We start from the raw sequence: 20,266 nt of genomic DNA, 5'->3' as shown, positions 1-20,266 counted from the left end.
CAGGAGTGGGTGGGAGTGGGGAGCACCCGCATAGAAGCAGGGGGAGTGGAGTGGATAGGGGGTGTTGTAGAGGGGAAACTGGGAAGAGGGATAACATTAGAAATTCAAATAAATAAAATAACCAATTGTTTTTTTTAAAGAAGAAGAAGAAGAAGAAGAAGAAGAAGAAGAAGAAGAAGAAGAAGAAGAAGAAGAAGAAGAAGAAGAAGAAGAAGACGACAAATCTCAGATATGTCCAGGGCTTGGCAAAAAGCAAATACATATTAGGATGTCAAGATTCAGGAAACTAATTAAATACTGGAATATTAAGCCTAAAAACCCAATGTTCACCTGTGTTTGATATACACACACAAAAAAATACCATGGCCAGGTATGGTAAGAGGCAGAGAGAGATAGATCTTTTTGAGTTCCAGACTGCCCTGGGCTAGTGGCAAATTCCAGACCCGCCAGAGATACATAGGGATCCTGTCACACAAATAAAAAAAACCTCAAATGTAAAATATGGAAAACCAGCCAAAGACACAATAGACTTCAGGTCCCAGAAACCATTTAGGAACAAGGTAAATTAGGTGTTAAGAAATTGTTGCCTGTCTTTGGATCCTGATCCCCTAACTGGGCTGCCTTCTGTGGCCTCAGTCTGAAGAGAATGCACCTAGTCTTATAGGGAACTGATGTACCAGAGTGGCTGAAACCCGTTGTCTACTTTCCCCCTTTTCAGCAGAGAAGGAGAGTGATACATCGGAGGGGCAGTTGGGGAACCAGGAGGAGGGGCATGTGCAATTGGGATAAAAAGCAAATAAATAATGAAAAAAGAAAAATCAAAAAAGAAAATGAAGAACACAATAAGTAGGTACGGTGGCATGTTTGTGACCTCAGGACTCCAGAATTAGAAGCAGGAGTATCAGGAGTTCAAGGTCACATAGTAAGGCTGAAATAACTGGTAGCTATTAGAGACTCTCTGTCAATAAAAAAAAAAAAGCAACAATACCCGAATACCACTCAACCAAAAAAATGTAAAATTTGGGTCTGGGAACTAAGTTGGATTCTGACACTATGAAGGAAAAAAAATCCCTTTATATTGGAAAATTTAAATAAAAACTAGAGTATAAAAATAGTGTAATGAACCTAACACTCAGAAAGTTCAGTCAGTACATGGCTCTATGATAAAGTCAGGACAGGGAATGCACCTCAGAGGCAGCGTGCCAAACTAGTATCCGCTAGGCCATAGATTCAATCCTAAGTTCTTTAAAACAAGAAAAAGAAAAGAAAATTTAAAATAACCCTTATTATGTAGAAATACATTTATTCCAATGAAAGAATAACTAGCTATTAGCAAATAAACTTAACATATGGAAAGGCAATGGACACAGGGTGCTTGGTCTGCCCCACCAGGGATGGACAGGCGCTAAGTACTCCTGGGGCCTTTAGGATGACTCTCTGCCTTCCTGCCTGTTCCTATGGACACTGGCCCTCTGTCAATCCTCACAGAAGAGGCAGAAACAGCCCATAATAAGGATGCACAGGCCATCAGGTAATTGCATGACAGAGTTTCTCCCATGATTTGAAGGTTCCACCTACCATCTCACTAAATTCAAAGAGCATAGGGACAGCATGGGAGCTAACATGGCTGCCACTCTAGGGACTCAGTATGTAGTAAGCCAAGTGGTTCTGGACTCTGCTGGACTCTGAGGTGGGACAGAGGGTGACTGTAAGCAATGTCTCTCAAATCCTTCCAGTTCCAGCAGAGAATGGAGTCTCCCTAGCTATAGGTCTGGCCTCTCCAACAGGAATTCAGCTCTCAGTTCCTGATTGCCTGATGGTTCTTGGGCACGGCCACATATCTCAGCTTCTTCATGATAGAGGGCCAGCCCAGCAGCTTCTGGTCCCACACATACTCTGGGGACAGCACCTTCGTAGGCTTATGGTGAAGCAGGTATTTGTTCAGATGGCTCTCATCATGCCACACAGCCTCAATGCCATTGGCCTGGTCCTCCACCATAGCCTCATGGCAGGCCTTGGTGAGACGGTGCACTTCTAGCACTGACCCCCCAAAGAAGCCCCCAGCATAGTAAAAGTCACCCTCATCCCTGGGGATGTAGGCCTGGGACTGTGGCCGTCGCTCATAGGTAAAGGCCTCTCGGCTGCTACCGTAGAAGCCAGGATGCAGGGTGCCGAAGAGTGATGAGAGAATCTCCACACCCACGTGGTCACTGAACTTCATGTCCACGTCTCCACACACCAGGTAGTCCACCTCATGCAGAAAGCGCTGCTCTGAGAAGCGGCTGATCATCTCCATCCTGTGCATGGACACATCCTGCCAGCGGGTGTAGTTGCGCACAGTTAGCACCACCAGCTGCCGTCCTGCACCCAGGGCAACCTGTGGCACATCAGCTGGACGGTCAGTGAAGACGTAGTAGATGACCTTGTGTCCCACCATGAAGTGCTGCTCTGCCGTCTCCAGGAACAGCTTCAGGAACACCACATACCTGTGAGGGAGGACAAAGGGGTATGGAGAGGTTTACCACAGCTGAAACAAGACATACCAGGGCATAGCCCCAGGCTGCAGAAACCATGTCTACCTTCGATCCCTCCACCTCACAGCTGTTCTGATCAGTCTGCAGGCTGTACCTCGCCTCACTCTGCTTTTCTTCAGAAGGCTGCAACATCAGCAACCCATCTTATCATGGGATGCTGATATAGAGGACTGGGAGCTCTCAGCCAGGCAGCAGGGCTGACTCGAGACCAAGCAGATCCCCTGCAGGCATCTCTTGTCTTGGCAACTCCTCCCTCAACAGACTATCTCTCCATGAATCTGTCACCCTGTGCCCAATAATTTTAGCTCCATCCTATGACATTCCACACTTTACACTCTTGCCTTGACGTGAGCTATACTCATACAGCCCCACTTTTAAACCCTTGGGGAAATTGGATGGATTTTTGTGGGTCTGGTACCTGTACCCCTCTTTTGTGTGTTCTATAGCACCCTATCTCAGCAAAGCAAAAGGTCTCTATATCCCAGAACTTCCTAGTCAGAGGTTTGACGTTTCCTGGGGACAAGGCACTCAATAATGCACTTATGTCCCTAAGAGTCATCACACATGAACCCCGCCGAAGCAAGACTCAGTCTCATAGAGAGGGAAAGGAGGGCGAGCATCCTAGGAAGAAAGGCTCGCTTAAACCAAACGCTCAGATGCAAGGGCAGAAAGCTTATAAGCCAGGTTCTAAGTCATTTCGAAACCTAAGGAGTTTTCATCTTTCACATGACTGCCACTCCCTTGATCATATCCAGTGCCACATAGCCCCGCCAGGGAAACAGGGATCCCCATCACCTGGCAAATGTGAAAAGCCCTCCCCACTTCAATGTCAGAAACAGGCAAGTGACAGTTATTCCTGTGCAAAGGTCACCACAGGGCTCCAGCTAGTCCCCTCAGAGGTCATCTTCTTACAGACAAAGCACCTGTCTATACCGGGCAAGTCTCTTGCTCATGTTCCCAGCAGCACCCAGACAAGGCTGTTTATGTCTCCGTGCTGTGAAGTCCTTTCTCCCTAGGGGTAACAGGCATTCTCAGGGTACCTAAGATCCCTCAAGTCTGAGTGATACAAAGGCCTCAGAGTCATTCTTGCATGGACCTCACCCAGCACTGCACAAAGCCCTTCTCACATGCAGGCAACACAAATGGCTTCTCTCAATCCCCTCAGCCTTCCACACAGTAAAAATGCCATGCTGCATTTCACAAGCTCCCACTGGGCACGTTTCTTGCCTGTGGCCTAAAGTCAGCTTGACCCAGAATCTAAGGGCTTCACAGTGTCGACCCTTCCTGTCCTCGGGCACTGCCTCTGAGGACACATCAGCTTTGCTTACATCCTCTTCCGCCCTGCCCACCTTGGGACTGAGGAGACCTGTTGGGGAGACAGCTTTGAAGTGTGTATTCAGAGGCTGATTTCTCTTCCCCGTCATCTTGTTGCAGTCCAGACTATGGCTTGGTCAAGCATCTCTAGTCTCAATGGTATACAAAAATAGTTTTCAGTCACTTCTGATTGGTTAATGAAAGAGCTGATCGGACAGTAGTTGGGCAGGAGAAGAGAACAGCGAAGGACTTCCAATCATTATCTGAGGGTCTCAAGAAGAAGAGAGATGAGCAGGAAAGAAGGTGGAGAGAGCATGTGGCTAGATCAAGAGGGTTCACCATGAGGGTTCAGTGAGAGAGCAGACGTGAGGACACACATGGTCCAGAGGGAGCCAGTGCAAGAGGAGACACAAGTAGCAAGTTATGGGGCATTTGGCTGCATATGAGCAGCCTAGTCTATTTAGAATAACTCCGGACCATCCTAGCTTAGTGCTTGTAGCTTCTTAATAAAAACATCAGGTCTTGCTGTCTTTCATTCAGGAGCTAAAAAGAGCTAGAGCTGTGCATAGAAACATCCTACAGTAATTTGAGAGCAAAGGGACTTAAGAAAAGCCTCTGGAATTCTACTTGCAGACCACCTGAAGTGTGGAGAGGGATGCGCATGGCACCTGGCTGAGAGCACAGAGAGAAGGGCAGCTGGCTGGGGTCCTGGATGGAGGCGGAGCTGGCTTTACTCACCTGTGAGCCCCCCCAGAGATCAGGAATGTGACTCACTGAACAAGCCCCACACCCACAGCATCTTAAATACAAGCTTGGAGTTTGGAATGCCTGGACCGCCACCTTGACCGTTGTGTGTGTATATTTATAGGTATGAGACATATATATATATGCTCATGTTTACTTTCCTATGTATCTGTGTGGAAGCCAGGGGGGTGACTTTGGGTGGCTTCTGCCATTCATCCTTTCTGTTCTTCAGACATGGTTGCTTCATTGACTCTAAAGTTCACTGATTGGCAAGTCTGTACAGAAAGTAGCTTGGATCCACTTTTCTCTCCCCTCCACTCCCACTGCTGGAATTACAGGTGCATGCCACCATGCAAAGCGAGTATAAGGGTGCAAAGGATCAAACTCAGTTCCTTCTGCCCTTGAAGCAAGTGTGTTACCCACTAGCTGTCTCTGCAACCCCAGATGCTTACTTTTTGATGGCAAACACCGTCAGTCCAATCGTGGTATTCCGAAGCCTGAACTGCTCATTCAGTATGTCGATGTTGAAGGTCCCCTCCCAGATGATGGGAGCCAGCCAAGGAGTGAAGACAAGAACATCTCTCCTACTATACGGGGAGAGAGCCAAGGGCAACATGTGACCAAACGTGCCTGCAGGAACTCTTCTCAGGTTCCCCACCCTCAGCTTCCTGCAGGGCTGATCACCCTCCTAGAAGACCTGAGCCAAGCAGAAGCCGCTCTCACTGACTTTGGGTATTATTTGCCATATATCTTTTTTTATTTTCTTGATTTTTTCAAGACAGGGTTTCTCTGTGTAGCCCTGGCTGTCCTGGAACTCACTCTGTAGACCAGGCTGGCCTTGAACTCAGAAATCCGCCTGCCTCTGCCTCCCAAGTGCTGGGATTACAGGCGTGCACCACCACCGCCTGGCATTTGCCATTTATCGTTTTTATTCCTCAGTCTTGGTTGCTTCATTGACCCTGAAGATCACTGTTTGGCTAGCCTGTCCAGAAAGTTGCCTGGATCCACTTTTCTCTTCCCTCTACCAACACTGCTGGGATTACAGGCACACGCCACAATGGCAAGATATTGCAACCCCCAACCCCAGGCATAAAAGCAACTGAATTTTCGTAACACCACACCCACCACATCTCTAAAAATTCCTGATGACAGACAGAAAGCATGGACCAGGAGCCCAAATGTAAAAGGGAAGACAGAAGATTCTCAGTGTCACACACCTGAATCAGATACCCCTCAGACTCTGAAAGTGTTGATAAAGTGAGGCCAGTGAGAATTATAATTACATCTTTGGTTTTTTGTGAGTTGGGTTTTTTCCAGTGCTGGAGACTGACTCGGGGCCTCGGGTGTGCCACTGAACTATTCCTCTAGGGCAAGCAAATCACCCTTTAGTGCTTTAGGACTCCTGGACTACACATGCAGTGGCTAGATCTACTCACGTGGGTGTTAGCACCTTTGGCTGTGGATAGGCCACCCTGAAGGAAAAATAATAATAAAACAGAACTTAAATTGACAGTTAGGTCATTGGATGTGATGTTTATTAGGCAAAGCACCCTGCAACCAAGTCACCTTGTCTGCCCATAATCCTGGGATCCAAGGATGAACTAAAGCAGGAAGATCACAGTCTTAGTTGACATAAGGTACAGAGAGGAATCATGACACCCTACCCCAACTTAAGTCTGGGATGTCAAAAGACTAATTTACCAGACTGAATACATCTGTCCCTGGTGCATGCTGACCATCCCACCCAGGTCTGCAGCCTGAGTTGGTCCTCTCCTTGCTAATGGTGCACAGCATCGTAGCTTTCAGTCTCGGTCAGGCACACGTTCCATCATCAGTGTAAAGTGATTTCCTCCAAATTCCTGAGATAGTGTGTGGCAGTGGGTTGTCCCTGCACTGGATGCCAAGCCCCATGGCAGAAGAACTACTTCTGCTTGTAAGTTTCATGCCCCATGATGGTTTGTAAAACAGGGAGCAGGGTTGGAATTATGCTCAGCACTAAGACCCCTGGATACCCTTGCAGAAACACTGGATTTAGTTCCAGGCACCCACGTGGATATCCACAAGAGTCTATAAGTCCAAGACTAGGGAACTTCTGGCTTCTTTGTACATAGGAACAAATGCAGCAATAGACAAACATGTAGCCAAAACACTCATGCACATAAAACAAAAATACATCTTTCTTTAAAAAAAATAAGACAGGAAATTTCTGCACAAGAATGAAGCTTGATGACATCTTATTGGGTGAGTTTTGCAGACGCCAGAAAAGAAACCCTTCAGGACCCCATCCCTAGAAGATACTACTATAGAATGGCCAGGATCAGAGGAAGAGAACAGAAGAGACAAGGTGGGTGCCAGACCCCCTGGTAGGAGCCAGTGCTTAGTGGGCACAGTTTCCAGGATGGAGTAGTCTGCAGGTGGATGATGATTGCCATCCTGCATCCCACCATGGCTGCACACATGAATGCGCATGCTGCACTGAACTCTCACAATGGCGAGAATGCTAAACTTGTTAGATATATGTTGCTCTGAGAATGGTGGTGAACACATATAAACTCGGGTCTGTGCCAGATGAGCCAGCCTGGCTCCTTAAAAGCCAAATGACATGCAGTTATTCTAAAGAAAGTATAGGACTATATGTTCCACTTCCAGTGCAGATAAGGACTTCCCAGGCGCCCATGGTATACACACACACACACACACACACACACACACACTTCTCCACCCCAACCTCTAGTGCAAAGCTTAAGAGCACTTTGTGAGGACCAGTTACCTTGACACAGTTATAACTTCCTGGACATCCAGGTGTCTGATAGCCATGCTGCAGAAAAAGAACACATGAGACAAGTTGATACCAAGAAGGATTAGGGTTCAGGTGCACAGAGCCTGAGGGAAGGTTACAGTGGTGCCTGAGAGTAGAGTAGATCTGTTAGTTATGGAGCCATGGTGATTGCGCCAGGCATTATGCCCACAACACAAAAGTCAAACACAGTCACACTGCAGGCACAAATGTCAAACACAGCAGTCAAAGTTCACTGCCCCACACTCACAAGACACTCCTGACTGGAGCCTGAGTAGAAAAGGAGTTCCAGAACATAGCAGACTCCCAGCCCCTTTCCATCAGGAAGTGGAGTCTAGTCCTATCCTTAACCTGAGATAGCAATGATACTGGATGACTTCAAACTCAGCTTTTGGGATCCAGAGATGACATGTAATAGATCGATGGTCTAGAACCTTCCAGCCAGGCTGAGAAGTAGCATAACCTACACAGGAAGGCCCCAGGGATGGGACTTCTGCCTGGGGACACCCCCTCAACCACCAGAAATGTGTGAGACCTCTAGGGAAACACACCTCCCTCTGTTTAGCCAACCATAGGAACCTGTGAAGACAGAGTTATCAAAGATGTGACTGCCTACTAACATAAGTGAGGGTGTGACAGAGTGCTTTGTAGTCATGAAAAGGTGTCACAAGAGGGATCTGATGGGAACAGAGAGCAGGTGACAGGCTGGGTGGTCGAGTGGGAAGCACAGCATAGACAAAGATCAAGGCCAGAGCCCCAGCTCAACAGCATGCATGGCTTGTGCCGGAACACAGGGGTAAGCTGCTGGGGAGGATGGATTAACAGTCTGGAGCCAACTGTTCCTACCCTCTGTTCTGAAGAATAACTAGCAAAGTAGGGTTGAGATAGACACATACCTATGTGGCTGATACAAGGCCACAGCAGAACTAGGGAAGGAGAGCAATCACAGGGGATGCCTTTCCGAGATACAAACTGAAAAGATCTGGGAAAGTTGGAGGAAGAGGGGCTACCACCATGGGTCTGATTATAGAAGGCAAATGACATTGTACTCAGCAGGTTGCTGGGGAGGTGGGTGGGGAGCAGAAGCTGTTCTTGGAGTTGCTTAGGTATATACAGAAGGAATTAGACAGAAGCCAGAGAACACACATGGCCTTTAAAGACAGCGGGGATCAGCTGAGGCTGCACCGAGGAGCCTGGGAAACATTAGAGTCATCCATGTAGAAATACAGTCAGAAACCACAAAGCAGCGTGTAGCACAATCTCAGTCAGCCATTAACCCATCCCCCCCACATGCACAGTATGACACACGTATGTCACACAAACACTCACAGACATGTACACACTTTTCAATGCTCACTCACCAAGTCTCACCGGCTGAGTTCCCCAACACCTGAATTCTGTGGCTCAGGAACCCATAGCTGTGGGAAGGACAGGCATAGGGACAGATGATCATGACACAGACCCGAGACCAGCTGTCTGCCCCGCCCTCCAAATGTACCACTGTACCCAGAACAGTGAGCACAGAACTTCCCAGTGGGGATCCAGGGCCAGGTGGCAGGCCTAAGCATGCTCACCCCATGGGAAGAAGAGGTGGTAATAAGGGTCCTGGGAACAAGGCTTGCATCTGAACACCTGTAGCAGTTGCAAATAGTTCCTACTGTGTGCCAGGTACCTACAACCCAAGGCAACACCAGGGAGTATTTCCTGCCTGTGTCTACACAAGGCCCAGGAGATATGGTAGTGTCTTTGCTCTTTTGTGTGTTCACAGACCATCTGCATCAGAGAAGGCTGACTCCTGCCCCTATGTCTGACCACCTCACCTTCCCCAGGCCAGCCATCACAGCAAGAGCCAAATAACTGGGTATGTATCCACAAACACCTTTTGTGGAATCAGAGGCTTTACTGTGTAACCAACAAAATGTGGACATGCCTCTGTGGGTGCTGAACCAAGAGCACCTTCATCATTGCTGTAGCTGGAGGGTTGCAGACAGTTCGGGATACCCATCATCCTCTCAGCCCTTCTTCTCCAGCCTGGGTTCTTACCAAAAGAAGACTAAGACAAGCACTATGAAAGATAGGATTCCAAGGTGAAGAGAGTGGCATTTCGGTCTTCCTGAAAAACAGCAGCACAGGATCCAGTTACTCACCGGCTTCTTGGGCCTGACTGCCCTCCAGCCCTGTCCTGAGATTCAGAGGTGTTCCCATGCCATGCAGCACCCACTCAATATCAGACAGCCCAGTGTGGGCTGGAGCTCTAGCCCTACTGAGCACTCAGACAGAAGAAAAGGTTGTTCCCTTCCAAATCATTACTCCAGCTGCTCCCCTAGGTCTCTGCTGTCTCCTCAGACTCTAATGTCCTCATGGCCCTGATCAACCCTTTCCATGATAAACTGAAAGCTAATGAATACCTTGGGCTCACTGCTGGATCTATCACAGGAGGCTCAGACCAGCTCCTCTGCTGGTCCCATAAACTTACATCCACAGGGACAGCAAATGGTCTTTTCTAGAGAATTATTCTCCTGCTGGAGTTGAAACCCAGGGATGATATGTAATAGGCAAGTATTCCACCACTGACCTTTGTCCCTAATGCCTCAGATGATATTTTATGTGTCTAGAAGATATATGTTCTCATAATTAGAACCAAAATGTCCTAACAACATATATCTAAAGAGACACATATGCCAGCTCTGGAGAAAGAGCTCAGTGGGTAAATGTTTTGCCACAGCGGAGGGGGGGGGGAAGCATGAGCACCTCAGTTCATATCCCCAGAGCCTCTGTAAAAAACAGATATCTGTTACTGTTACTCCAGCACACCTATGGTGGAAATGAAAGTTAGGGAAATCCATGAAAGCTCATGGGACAGCTACACTGGCATACACAGTGATGAAGAACAAAAGAGACTCTGTCTCCAACAAGGTGAAAGCCAAGGTTGGGACCCACGGTTGTCCTCTGACCATCGCATTCACATCCACACTGATATGGTATGTTTTAAGGCTTATGTCTAAAAATACTTACCTTTCCAAATCAGTCATTTTCCTTTTTCACACCTACCTGATGTGGTATTTTTTAAACATTTCATGAATTTATTTAGTTGTATGTGTGTGCATGCTACATGGCACAGAGAACATGTAGAGGTCAGAGGACAATTTGTAAGTGTTGGTTCACTTTTTTATGATGTGGGTTCTATGGAATGAACTCAGGTCATCAAGTTTGGCATCAAGGATCTTCACCCACTGAACCATCTCATTTGTCACTTCTTATGTTTTCTCTCCATGTCTCCAAATCCTCCAAAAAATAGAAAAACTAAATTTCTCAAAGACTAGAAACATATGAGAAGGTAACATTTGAACTTTATTTGTTCTCTTCCCCCTTTGGATAGTTGTTAGCTTAGCTACAGAGAAATCTAACTGAAAGCAATATCTGGCCAATTTTTAAATAAATACATAATTTTAATTTGGGGACTTAAAGGATGCTATAATAGTTAAGAGCACTAACTGATTTTTCAGAGAACCAGCATTCAACATACATCTGTCAACTCACAACTGTCATTACGACCAGTCCCAGGGTATTCATTACCCTCTTTGGGCCTCCATGATCACTGAACATATATGGTACACAGACTTGCATGTACACCAAACACCTGTACATGTAAATTTAAAATAAAAATGAAAAGTTTTTTTTGTGTGTGGGGGGGGGTTTCAGACAGGGCTTTTCTATGTGGCCATGGGCTGTCCTGGAACTTGCTCCATATAAAAAGTGGGCCTCAAACTCAGACATCTGCTGCCTTTGCCTCCTGAGTGCTGGGATTAAAGATGTGGGTGACAACCAAGCACCTAAAAAACCTTTTTAAGGAATAATTTGCACATAAAAATATGACCGTTTTAGAGACTGTTTGATAGACATAGAACAAACCCCCTTACTGTGTATGCCCCAACATTTCTCTCCTCATCTACATAGGAGGCATGAGACACATGTGCCCTTTTGTCTGCCTGCTTACATAGCACAATGGTGTTGAGACATACCACAGGGTCATTTGTGAATTTTTGGAGAATCACTGGGTTGTTGGCTTCCAACGAAACTAGGAAAACTGAGCCTTAGGCTCAAAGGAATCGGTAAAGAGGGATAAAGAAGGATACCTGATGCCCTCTTCTGGATTCTGTACTGACACTCATACACACACACACACACACACACACACACACACACACCTTCAAAAAATATTGATTACTGGCAGTTAGTAGAAGAATGCAAATTGATCCATTCTTATCCCCTTGTACAAAGTTCAAGTCCAAGTGGATCAAGGACCTCCACATGAAACCAGATACACTCAAACTCATAGAGGAGAAACATGGACACAGGGGAAATTTTCCTGAACAGCACACCAATGGCTTATGCTCTAAGATCAAGAATCAACAAATGGGACCTCATAAAATTGCAAAGCTTCTGTAAGGCAAAGGACACTATCAATAGGACAAAACAGCAACCAACAGATTGGGAAAAGATCTTTACCAATCCTACATCTGATAGAGGACTAATATCTAATATATACAAAGAACTCAAGAAGGTAGACTCCAGAGAGCCAAATAACCCTATTAAAAAATTGGGAGATCTTTCCATCTTCTGAGATCTCCCATGTTCATGGATTGGCAGGATCAATATTGTAAAAATGGCCATCTTGCTGAAAACAATCTACAGATTCAATGTAATCCCCATCAAAATCCCAAATCAATTCTTCATAGATTTAGAAAGAGCAATTCTCAAATTCATCTGGAATAATAAAAAAAAAAACAGGATAGCAAAAACTATTCTCCACAACAAAAGATCTTCTGGGGGAATCAACATCCCTGACCTCAAGCTCTACTACAGAGCAATAGTGATTGCTGTTTGGTATTGGTATACAGACAGGCAGGAAGATCAATGGAATAGAATTGAAGACCCAGAAAAGAACTCACACACATACGGTCACTTGATATTTGACAAAGGATCTAAAAACATCCACTGGAAAAAACCATTTTAAACAAATGGTGCTGGATCAACTGGAGGTCTGCATACAGAAAAATGCAAATCGACCCATTCTTATCTCCTTGTACAAAGCTCAAGAACAAGTGGATCAAGGATCTACACATAAAACCAGACACACAGAAGCTTATAGAGGAGAAAGTGGGGATGAATCTTGAACACATGGGCACAGGGGGAAAGTTCCTGAACAGAACACCAATGGCTTATGCTCTAAGAACAAGAATCGACAAATGGGACCTCATAAAATTGCAAAACTTCTTTAAGGCAAAGGACATGGTCAATAGGACAAAATGGCAACCAACAAATTGGGAAAAGATCTTTACCAATCCTACATCCCATAGAGGGCTATAATATCCAATGTATACAAAGAACTTAAGAAGTTAGTCTCCAGAGAGTCAAATAACCCTATTAAAAAATGGAGTACAGAGCTAAACAGGGAATTCTCAACTGAGGAAACTCGAATGGCTCTAAAGCACCTAAAGAAATGTTCAGCATCCTTAGTTATCAGGGAACTGCAAATGAAAACAACACTGAGATTCCACCTTACACCAGTCAGAATGGCTAAGATGAAAAACTTAGGGGACAGCAGATACTGGAGAGGATGTGGGGGAAAAGGAACACTTCTCCATTGGTGGGATTGCAAGCTGGTAAAACCACTCTGGAAATCAGTTTGGCGATTCCTCAGAAAATTAGACATAGTACTACCTGAGGTCCCAGCTGTACCACTCATGGGCATATACCCGGAAGATGCTCCTACATGTAATAAGGACACATGCTCCATTATGTTCATAGCTCCCTTATTTATAATAGCCAGAAGCTGGAAAGAACCCAGATGTCCCTCAACAGAAGAATGGATACAGAAAATGTGGTACATTTATACAATGGAGTACTACTCAGCTATAAAATCAATAAATTCATGAACTTCTTAGGCAAATGAATGGAACTAGAAAATATCATCCTTAGTGAGATAGCCCGATCACAAAAGAACGCACATGATATGTACTCCCTGATAGGTGGAAATTAGCCCAGAATCTTGGAATACCTAATATATAATTCACAGACCACATGAAGCTTAAGAAGGAAGAACAAAGTGTGGATACTTTGATAGGGTACAAAATACCCATGGGAGGAAATACAGAGACAAAGTGTGGAGCACAGACTGAAGGAAAGACCACCCAAAAAGTGCACCCCTGGGGATCCATCTCATATACAGTTACCAAACCCAGACACTATTGAGGATGCCAATAAGTGCTTGTTGACAGGAGCCTGATATAGCTGTTTCCAGAGAGGCCCTGCCAGTGCCTGACAAATACAGAGGGGAATGCTCTCACCTAACCATTGAACTGAGCACAGGGTCCCCAACAGAAGAGCTAGAGAAATGACCCAAGAAGCTAAAGGGGTTTACAGCCCCATACAAGGAACAACAACATCAACCAACCAGACCACCTCAGAGCTCCCAGAGACTTAACCACCAACCAAAGAGTACACATAGAGGCACCAATGGCTCCAGCCACATGGGTAGCAGAGGATGGCCTGGTCGGACATCAGTAGGAGGAGAGGCCCTTGGACCCATGAAGGCTCATTGCCCCAGGGTAAGGGAATGCCAGACCAGGGAAGTGAGTGTTGGTAGGTTAGTGGGCAGGGGGAGGGGGATGGAATAGGGGGTTTTCAGAGGGGAGACAAGAAAAGGGGATAGATAGCATTTGAAATGTAAATAAAGAAAATATCTAATTAATATATATATATATATATATATATCACATCAAATAAAAATCACTACATGGATGGTGAAGGGGTTCTAAGGAGTCATTTGTAACTCACAGCTATGGGGAGGGAAGAGTCCATTTGCTACAGGAAAACAGACCCTGAGAAGCTGCTCCTGCTCCTATATTATCCTACAACCCAGTAAATACAGGTAGCATTAAGTGGACTATATAAGTTTTTAAATAAACATACTTAGGAGGAAAGAGGCTGTAGGGTCAGGAAAGGAATAGAGGAGGAGCTGAGGGATATGAGGTAGATTTAAGATATATATATATATATATACAATAATTGTTTTTATTCAAACAATAAAAAGTAAATCTAAAATAGGAAAAGCTGTTTCCTCTAAGCAGTCAAGCTGATTAGACTGCTCAGCAGTTCAGAGAGCACATTGCATAGCAGAGGACCCAAATTCAATTCTCAACACCCCATTAGGTGGCAAACAGTCTCCCATACATTTCAGCTCTAAGAGGGCCTGCTAACATCTCTGGCCTCTGCAGGTACCTGTGCATATAATCACACAGAGAAGCATACACATTTACATAATTTACATAAAATAATAAAATTAAAACTTTAAAACAAAAAGTACTTAACCACACAGGTGGTTCCATTTCTGGAGTCTGCATCTACTCTGTGGAGCTGTGGTCTACCCTAACTCCAGCCTACACTGACAACTGTGGCTGTTCAATTCACCCTGGGGGAAATTTCTCTAGCTATGCTTTTATCTTTCAAAATATTTTGGGACCTTAGAATATCTGGATACTTTGGAACCACTGAATTTCCATAGAATATTGAGTTTCCATTTTTAACTTCTATAAAATTTTTGTGGAGTTTCCTTGGTGTTATGCATGACCCACCCACCAGCCGAGGCAGAAGGCAGCTTAGCAGTGCCAGACCTTCCCACCTACGCATGCAGTACCTGTGTATTCCTTTCTGTAAGGAACATTTGATTCAATAAGCTTCAGTGAAAATTGTATAAAATTGTCTAAAAGTTCTTCTAGTTGTCAGATATGACTAATCTTTTATTTTGATGTTAAAAGTATTATACTATAAAAACTAATTTAGGCACTGACTTTAGTTCCTGAACCCTTGTTCAGATGGCATAGCCACTGAGCATGTAACATGTGAAGAGATGGGACATGAAACTGCATGTATAAAGGATCAACGGTGACTGCGGCCACAACCAGAGAGGGAAAGCCAGGACTGGAAGCATGAAGAGAAGAAACCAAAAAACTGACAATAGGTACACAGCTTAAGACTGGAGGGGTGGGTGAACTTATCCTATCCATTAAGGCCCGGGCCTGGGAGCCAGTTGAAGTCACAGCAGCAAGAACGATCAGGCCGAGTGGAAGCAGACAAGTTGCTCATCGTCGTTGAGCAGGTGACATCTAAAGGCACTGGTTTAAATCCTAATGCCAAAGTATGGCACGAAATTCCTTCTGGAAATCCGCATGGCACTGCTGTAACCAAAACCTCTTGGCCTGAAACTGCAGCCACATCTGGATCTGATGAGATGCACCCTGAGAGCAATACAGAACTTTCAGAAGATAGGTTTAAGGAATACGAAGTAATGTATTCTCCATCTTGTGAAACCACAAAAAATACTACAGACATTGAAGAGTCAGCTGATGGAATGCTCTTAGGACCGGAAGACCTGAGTTACCAACTATATGATGTTTCTGGAGAAAGCAGTTCAACAATTTCTACAGAAGATTTAAAAGAATGTCTGAAAACACAACTGGAATTCTGTTTCTCATGAGAAAATTTACCAAAGGACCTTTACTTGATGTCTCAAATGGATAGTGAACAGTTCATCCCAATATGGACAGTTGCCAACATGGAAGAAATAAGAAAATTGACTACAGATCCAGATTTAATTAATTCTTGAAGTATTGAGATCTTCCCCTGTGGTACAAGTTGATGAGGAGGGAGAGAAGGTGAGACGGAGCCATAAACGTTGTATTGTGATTCTCAGAGAAATTCCTGAGACCACACCTGTAGAGGAAGTGAAAGCTTCGTTTAAAAATGAAAACTGCCCCCAAAGTGATAAGCTGTGAGTTTTCACATAATAGCAACTGGTGTATCACTTTCCAGTCAGACACTGATGCACAGCAGGCTTTTAAATACTTAAGAAGTTAAAACATGTCAGGGCAAGCCCATCATGGCAAGGATAAAAGCCATCAATACATTTTTGGCTAAGAATGGTTATCGATTCATGGATTCCAGTATGTATACTCAACCTCTTCAGACGCCAGCCCAGTGTCCCTCACCAGTCTTCATGCAGCCAATGTATAATCCTCGTCAGTAGTACTCAGTGTATAGTATTGTGCCTCAGTCATGGCCTCCAAGTCCTGCACCTTACTTTGAAACACCACTGGCTCCTTTTCCTAATGGTAGTTTTGTGAATGGCTTTAGTTCACCAGGATCTTATAAAACAAATGCTGCTGCTATGAATACGCTGACCATTCAAAAAAAAATCACATGAAGCCTCATTTTAGGTCATCCAGTGGTTCAGAACACTCAACAGAGGGCTCTGTGTTATTAGGGGATGGACCACTGAGCAGATCTAGTTCAAGGATCTTTCTTTCTGAACGGCATAACCCAACAGTAACAGGGCATCAAGAACAAACTTATCTTCCAAAGGAGGCTCCAATTTTACAGATGGAACAGAATGGGGACTTTGGAAGAGGCAGGAGAACTCTCTTCAGAGGCAGAAGACAAAGAGATGATGACAGGATCCCAAGACCCCAGCCTGCTGCAACTGAAGCAAAGGCTCCAAAACCAAAGTTTGACTTGCTTGCTACAAATTGTCCTACTTTACCTGGAAGTTCATCAAGAATGGCAGATAAACTTGCTTTGAAGAATAGAATGTCTGATATCGTTAAAGGTGTCTACAAAGAAGGACGGTGAGGATGTGAGAGTTAGTTGCCCGTTTCCTGCAGAGGACGGACAGACAGACTGCACTTCTGCACCACAACTCAGCATAAGTCCTTGTCCTCCAAGTACAGCTGAGCCTCCTGTGTTAAGCACAACTCAGCAGTAAAAGGATCAAATGGAGGATTCCATTGTTCCAAAGGATGTTCTCAATCCAGTGACTGTACCAGTGTCTTCTCCAACTACTACAAAGTCATCAAGGGCAAACACTGTTTCACCTTGCAATAGTAACATAAATACAATTATGGCTGTGGCCCTACAGGAACCTCGAAAGTTAAGCTATGCTGAAGTGTGCCAGAAGCCTACTAAAGAGCCATCTCCAGTTCTTGTCCAGTCACTGTGGGAATGGTCCAGTGTAGTATCTCCCACCAGAAATGAAGAGAACGGAGCTCCTGAGAAGCCTATTGAGAAGCCACATGAGAAACCAGAAACAAGGGCTAGTAAGGATCACTCCAGCTTCCAAGGCAGCACCATTCCCAGAGGAGCAGCTGGAAAAATTCAGGAACAGAGACTCCAGTTCAGCCATAGGGCTACACCTCAGGGAGTGACTCGACGCAATGGGAAAGAGCAATACGTGGCACCCAGATCACCAAAACCAAACAAAACTACTCAGAAGCTTCTCTTCCCACTATACTTGAGCCTCTGTTGAACTGATTTGGAGGGGAGAAAGTAGCCAGGAAAGAATGGGAAGTAAGTACTAAATATTACGGATTTTTGGAATTATGAGTAGAAAGAGCCCAAAATTCATCTCTAAATGATTTTCAAATATATAATTTTTCTGGTTTGGTTTTTTATTTTAATTTGCAGGATTTTCTGCCTGAAACCAATTTTGAGGGTTCAGATTTAGGTTGGGAAAGAAAACAAAAAAGTATACATCCTTCAGTATAGGAGAGGAGGGAGTGAGAGAAATATTTTTTGAAGAAACATGTCTGTAATAATTCAAAATTACTTTTTAAAATCTATTTAAAGTTTGCCTTGAAGAATGCTATCTCTGACCGAATGGCCTTGTGTTGCAAAGTAGATGAGTGGCTGGGGAGTCTGTTCTGGTCTGAGTGTGTGCAAAGGGGATTTAAGCCAAATCTGTTGTCATGTTAATAAATGCTTTCAAAGCTGAATGTAATACTTGAGTAGATTTTCTTTGTAGTTTGGAACTTAGTTTAGTTTTTTTGACATTGCTAATACTGTATTGTATGAGCAAGCTATAATGCTCTGATTGTGTGTAAAGCTGTGACTACCAATCAGTTTGATATTCAAGGAAAGAATGGAGATTATTCAAGAAAAAAAAGTTGAAAATTCTGTTTTAGACCTGAATACTGGATAGGTCAAATAGATTTCAGAGGTTCAAACTGCCCTGTGAGTTTTTTTTTTTCCTTTTTAAAATTTTTTCTTACTTGCTTATTAGTCTCTGTTTGTTGATTGTCTGCCCCAAAAGCAAAATAACAAACTATTTATTGGACTGTATGTTTCTTACTACTTTGACCAGTTTAATCAAATCATATAACTGTTTTAAGCTGCATAATGGAATATTGAAAGAGTTTATTCAATTAGAATTTTAGGTCCTAGGATGGTACTGACCTGCCAGTAATTTATTTGTATTGGTGTTAAAAAATGAAATAGTGCTTCTTGGTATGGGGGCATAAATCTTCAACCCCGGCCTCCAGAGGCGTGGCAGGTGGGCCTCAGTCCCAGTCCGTCCAGGACTCTACCTCTCACTAACTAGTCTCTGTCTAAACAACAACAACAACAACAACAACAAAGAAAAGAAAAGAAAAGAAAAGAAAAGAAAAGAAAAGAAAAGAAAAAGAAAGACGAACCATGTAACTGACTTTTTAAATAGACTAAAAGAAAAATTCAAACATTAATTTGGGGGAATTTTATTGTTTACAATGTTTATCATCTTTCTTTTACTTCCCACAAAAGTAAAGTTTAGCATTCGCAGACAAAAAATAGCAAGTTAAGGATTTTTTGAAATAAAGTAAAAAAGTGGCTGAAGAAAATAAATGCATAATTTCTCAGTGAATAAAGTTGTAGCTGTCAATACTACAGAGCAATAGTGTTAAAAACTGCATGGTATTGGTACAGTGACAGGCAGGAGGATCAATGGAACAGGATTGAAGATCCAGAAATGAACCCACACACCTATGGCCACTTGATCCTCGACAAAGAGGCTGAAAACATCCAATGGAAAAAAGATAGCCTTTTCAACAAATGGTGCTGGTTCAACTGGAGGTCAGCATGCAGAAGAATGCGAATTGATCCATCCTTGTCTCCTTGTACTAAGCTCAAATCCAAATGGATCAAGGACCTCCACATAAAGCCAGACACTCTGAAGCTAATAGAAAAGAAACTGGGGAAGACCCTTGAGGACATCGGCACAGGGAGAAAGTTTCTGAACAGAACACCAATAGCGTATGCTCTAAGAGCAAGAATTGACAAATGGGACCTCATAAAATTAGAAAGTTTCTGTAAGGCAAAGGACACCATCAAGAGGACAAATCGGCAACCAACAAATTGGGAAAAGATCTTCACCAATCCTACATCAGATAGAGGGCTAATATCCAATATATATAAAGAACTCAAGAAGTTAGACTCCAGAAAACCAAACAACCCTATTAAAAAATGGGGTACAGAGTTAAACAAAGAATTCTCGCCTGAAGAACTTCGGATGGCGGAGAAGCATCTTAAAAAATGCTCAACTTCATTAGTCATTAGGGAAATGCAAATCAAAACAACCCTAAGATTTCATCTTACACCAGTCAGAATGGCTAAGATTAAAAATTCAGGAGACAGCAGGTGTTGGAGAGGGTGTGGAGAAAGAGGAACACTCCTCCACTGCTGGTGGGGTTGCAAATTGGTACAACCACTCTGGAAATCAGTCTGGCGGTTCCTCCGAAAACTGGGCACCTTACTTCCAGAAGATCCTGCTATACCACTCCTGGGCATATACCCAGAAGACTCCCCACCATGTAATAAGGATACATGTTCTACTATGTTCATAGCAGCCCTATTTGTAATTGCCAGATGCTGGAAAGAACCCAGGTATCCCTCAACAGAAGAGTGGATGCAAAAAATGTGGTATATCTACACAATGGAGTACTATTCAGCCATTAGAAACAATGAATTCATGAAATTCTTAGGCAAATGGATGGAGCTAGAGACTATC

The 20,266-nt window shown here is 44.1% G+C and overlaps 1 protein-coding gene and 1 pseudogene across 1 annotated transcript; one reads left to right on the top strand and one right to left on the bottom strand.

The window, feature by feature from the left end:
* Positions 1-1,450: 1,450 nt before the first annotated feature.
* Positions 1,451-9,594, bottom strand: LOC127686468 (histo-blood group ABO system transferase 1). Its single transcript, XM_052184679.1, has 7 exons — positions 9,537-9,594; positions 9,433-9,502; positions 8,751-8,807; positions 7,363-7,410; positions 6,029-6,064; positions 5,045-5,179; positions 1,451-2,486 (listed from the first exon to the last, which is right to left on the bottom strand). The coding sequence occupies exons 1-7, from the start codon at positions 9,592-9,594 to the stop codon at positions 1,799-1,801; spliced, it is 1,092 nt and encodes a 363-aa protein (XP_052040639.1). The 3' UTR covers positions 1,451-1,798.
* Positions 9,595-15,667: 6,073 nt separating this feature from the next.
* Positions 15,668-17,428, top strand: LOC127684103 (la-related protein 4-like; annotated as a pseudogene).
* The last annotated feature ends 2,838 nt before the right edge of the window (positions 17,429-20,266 follow it).

This window comes from Apodemus sylvaticus, chromosome 5, assembly GCF_947179515.1.
Source record: "Apodemus sylvaticus chromosome 5, mApoSyl1.1, whole genome shotgun sequence".
Classification (NCBI taxonomy): Eukaryota; Metazoa; Chordata; class Mammalia; order Rodentia; family Muridae; genus Apodemus; species Apodemus sylvaticus.
Note: the sequence above shows the minus strand (reverse complement) of the source record. Positions and strands in the feature narration are given on the sequence as shown.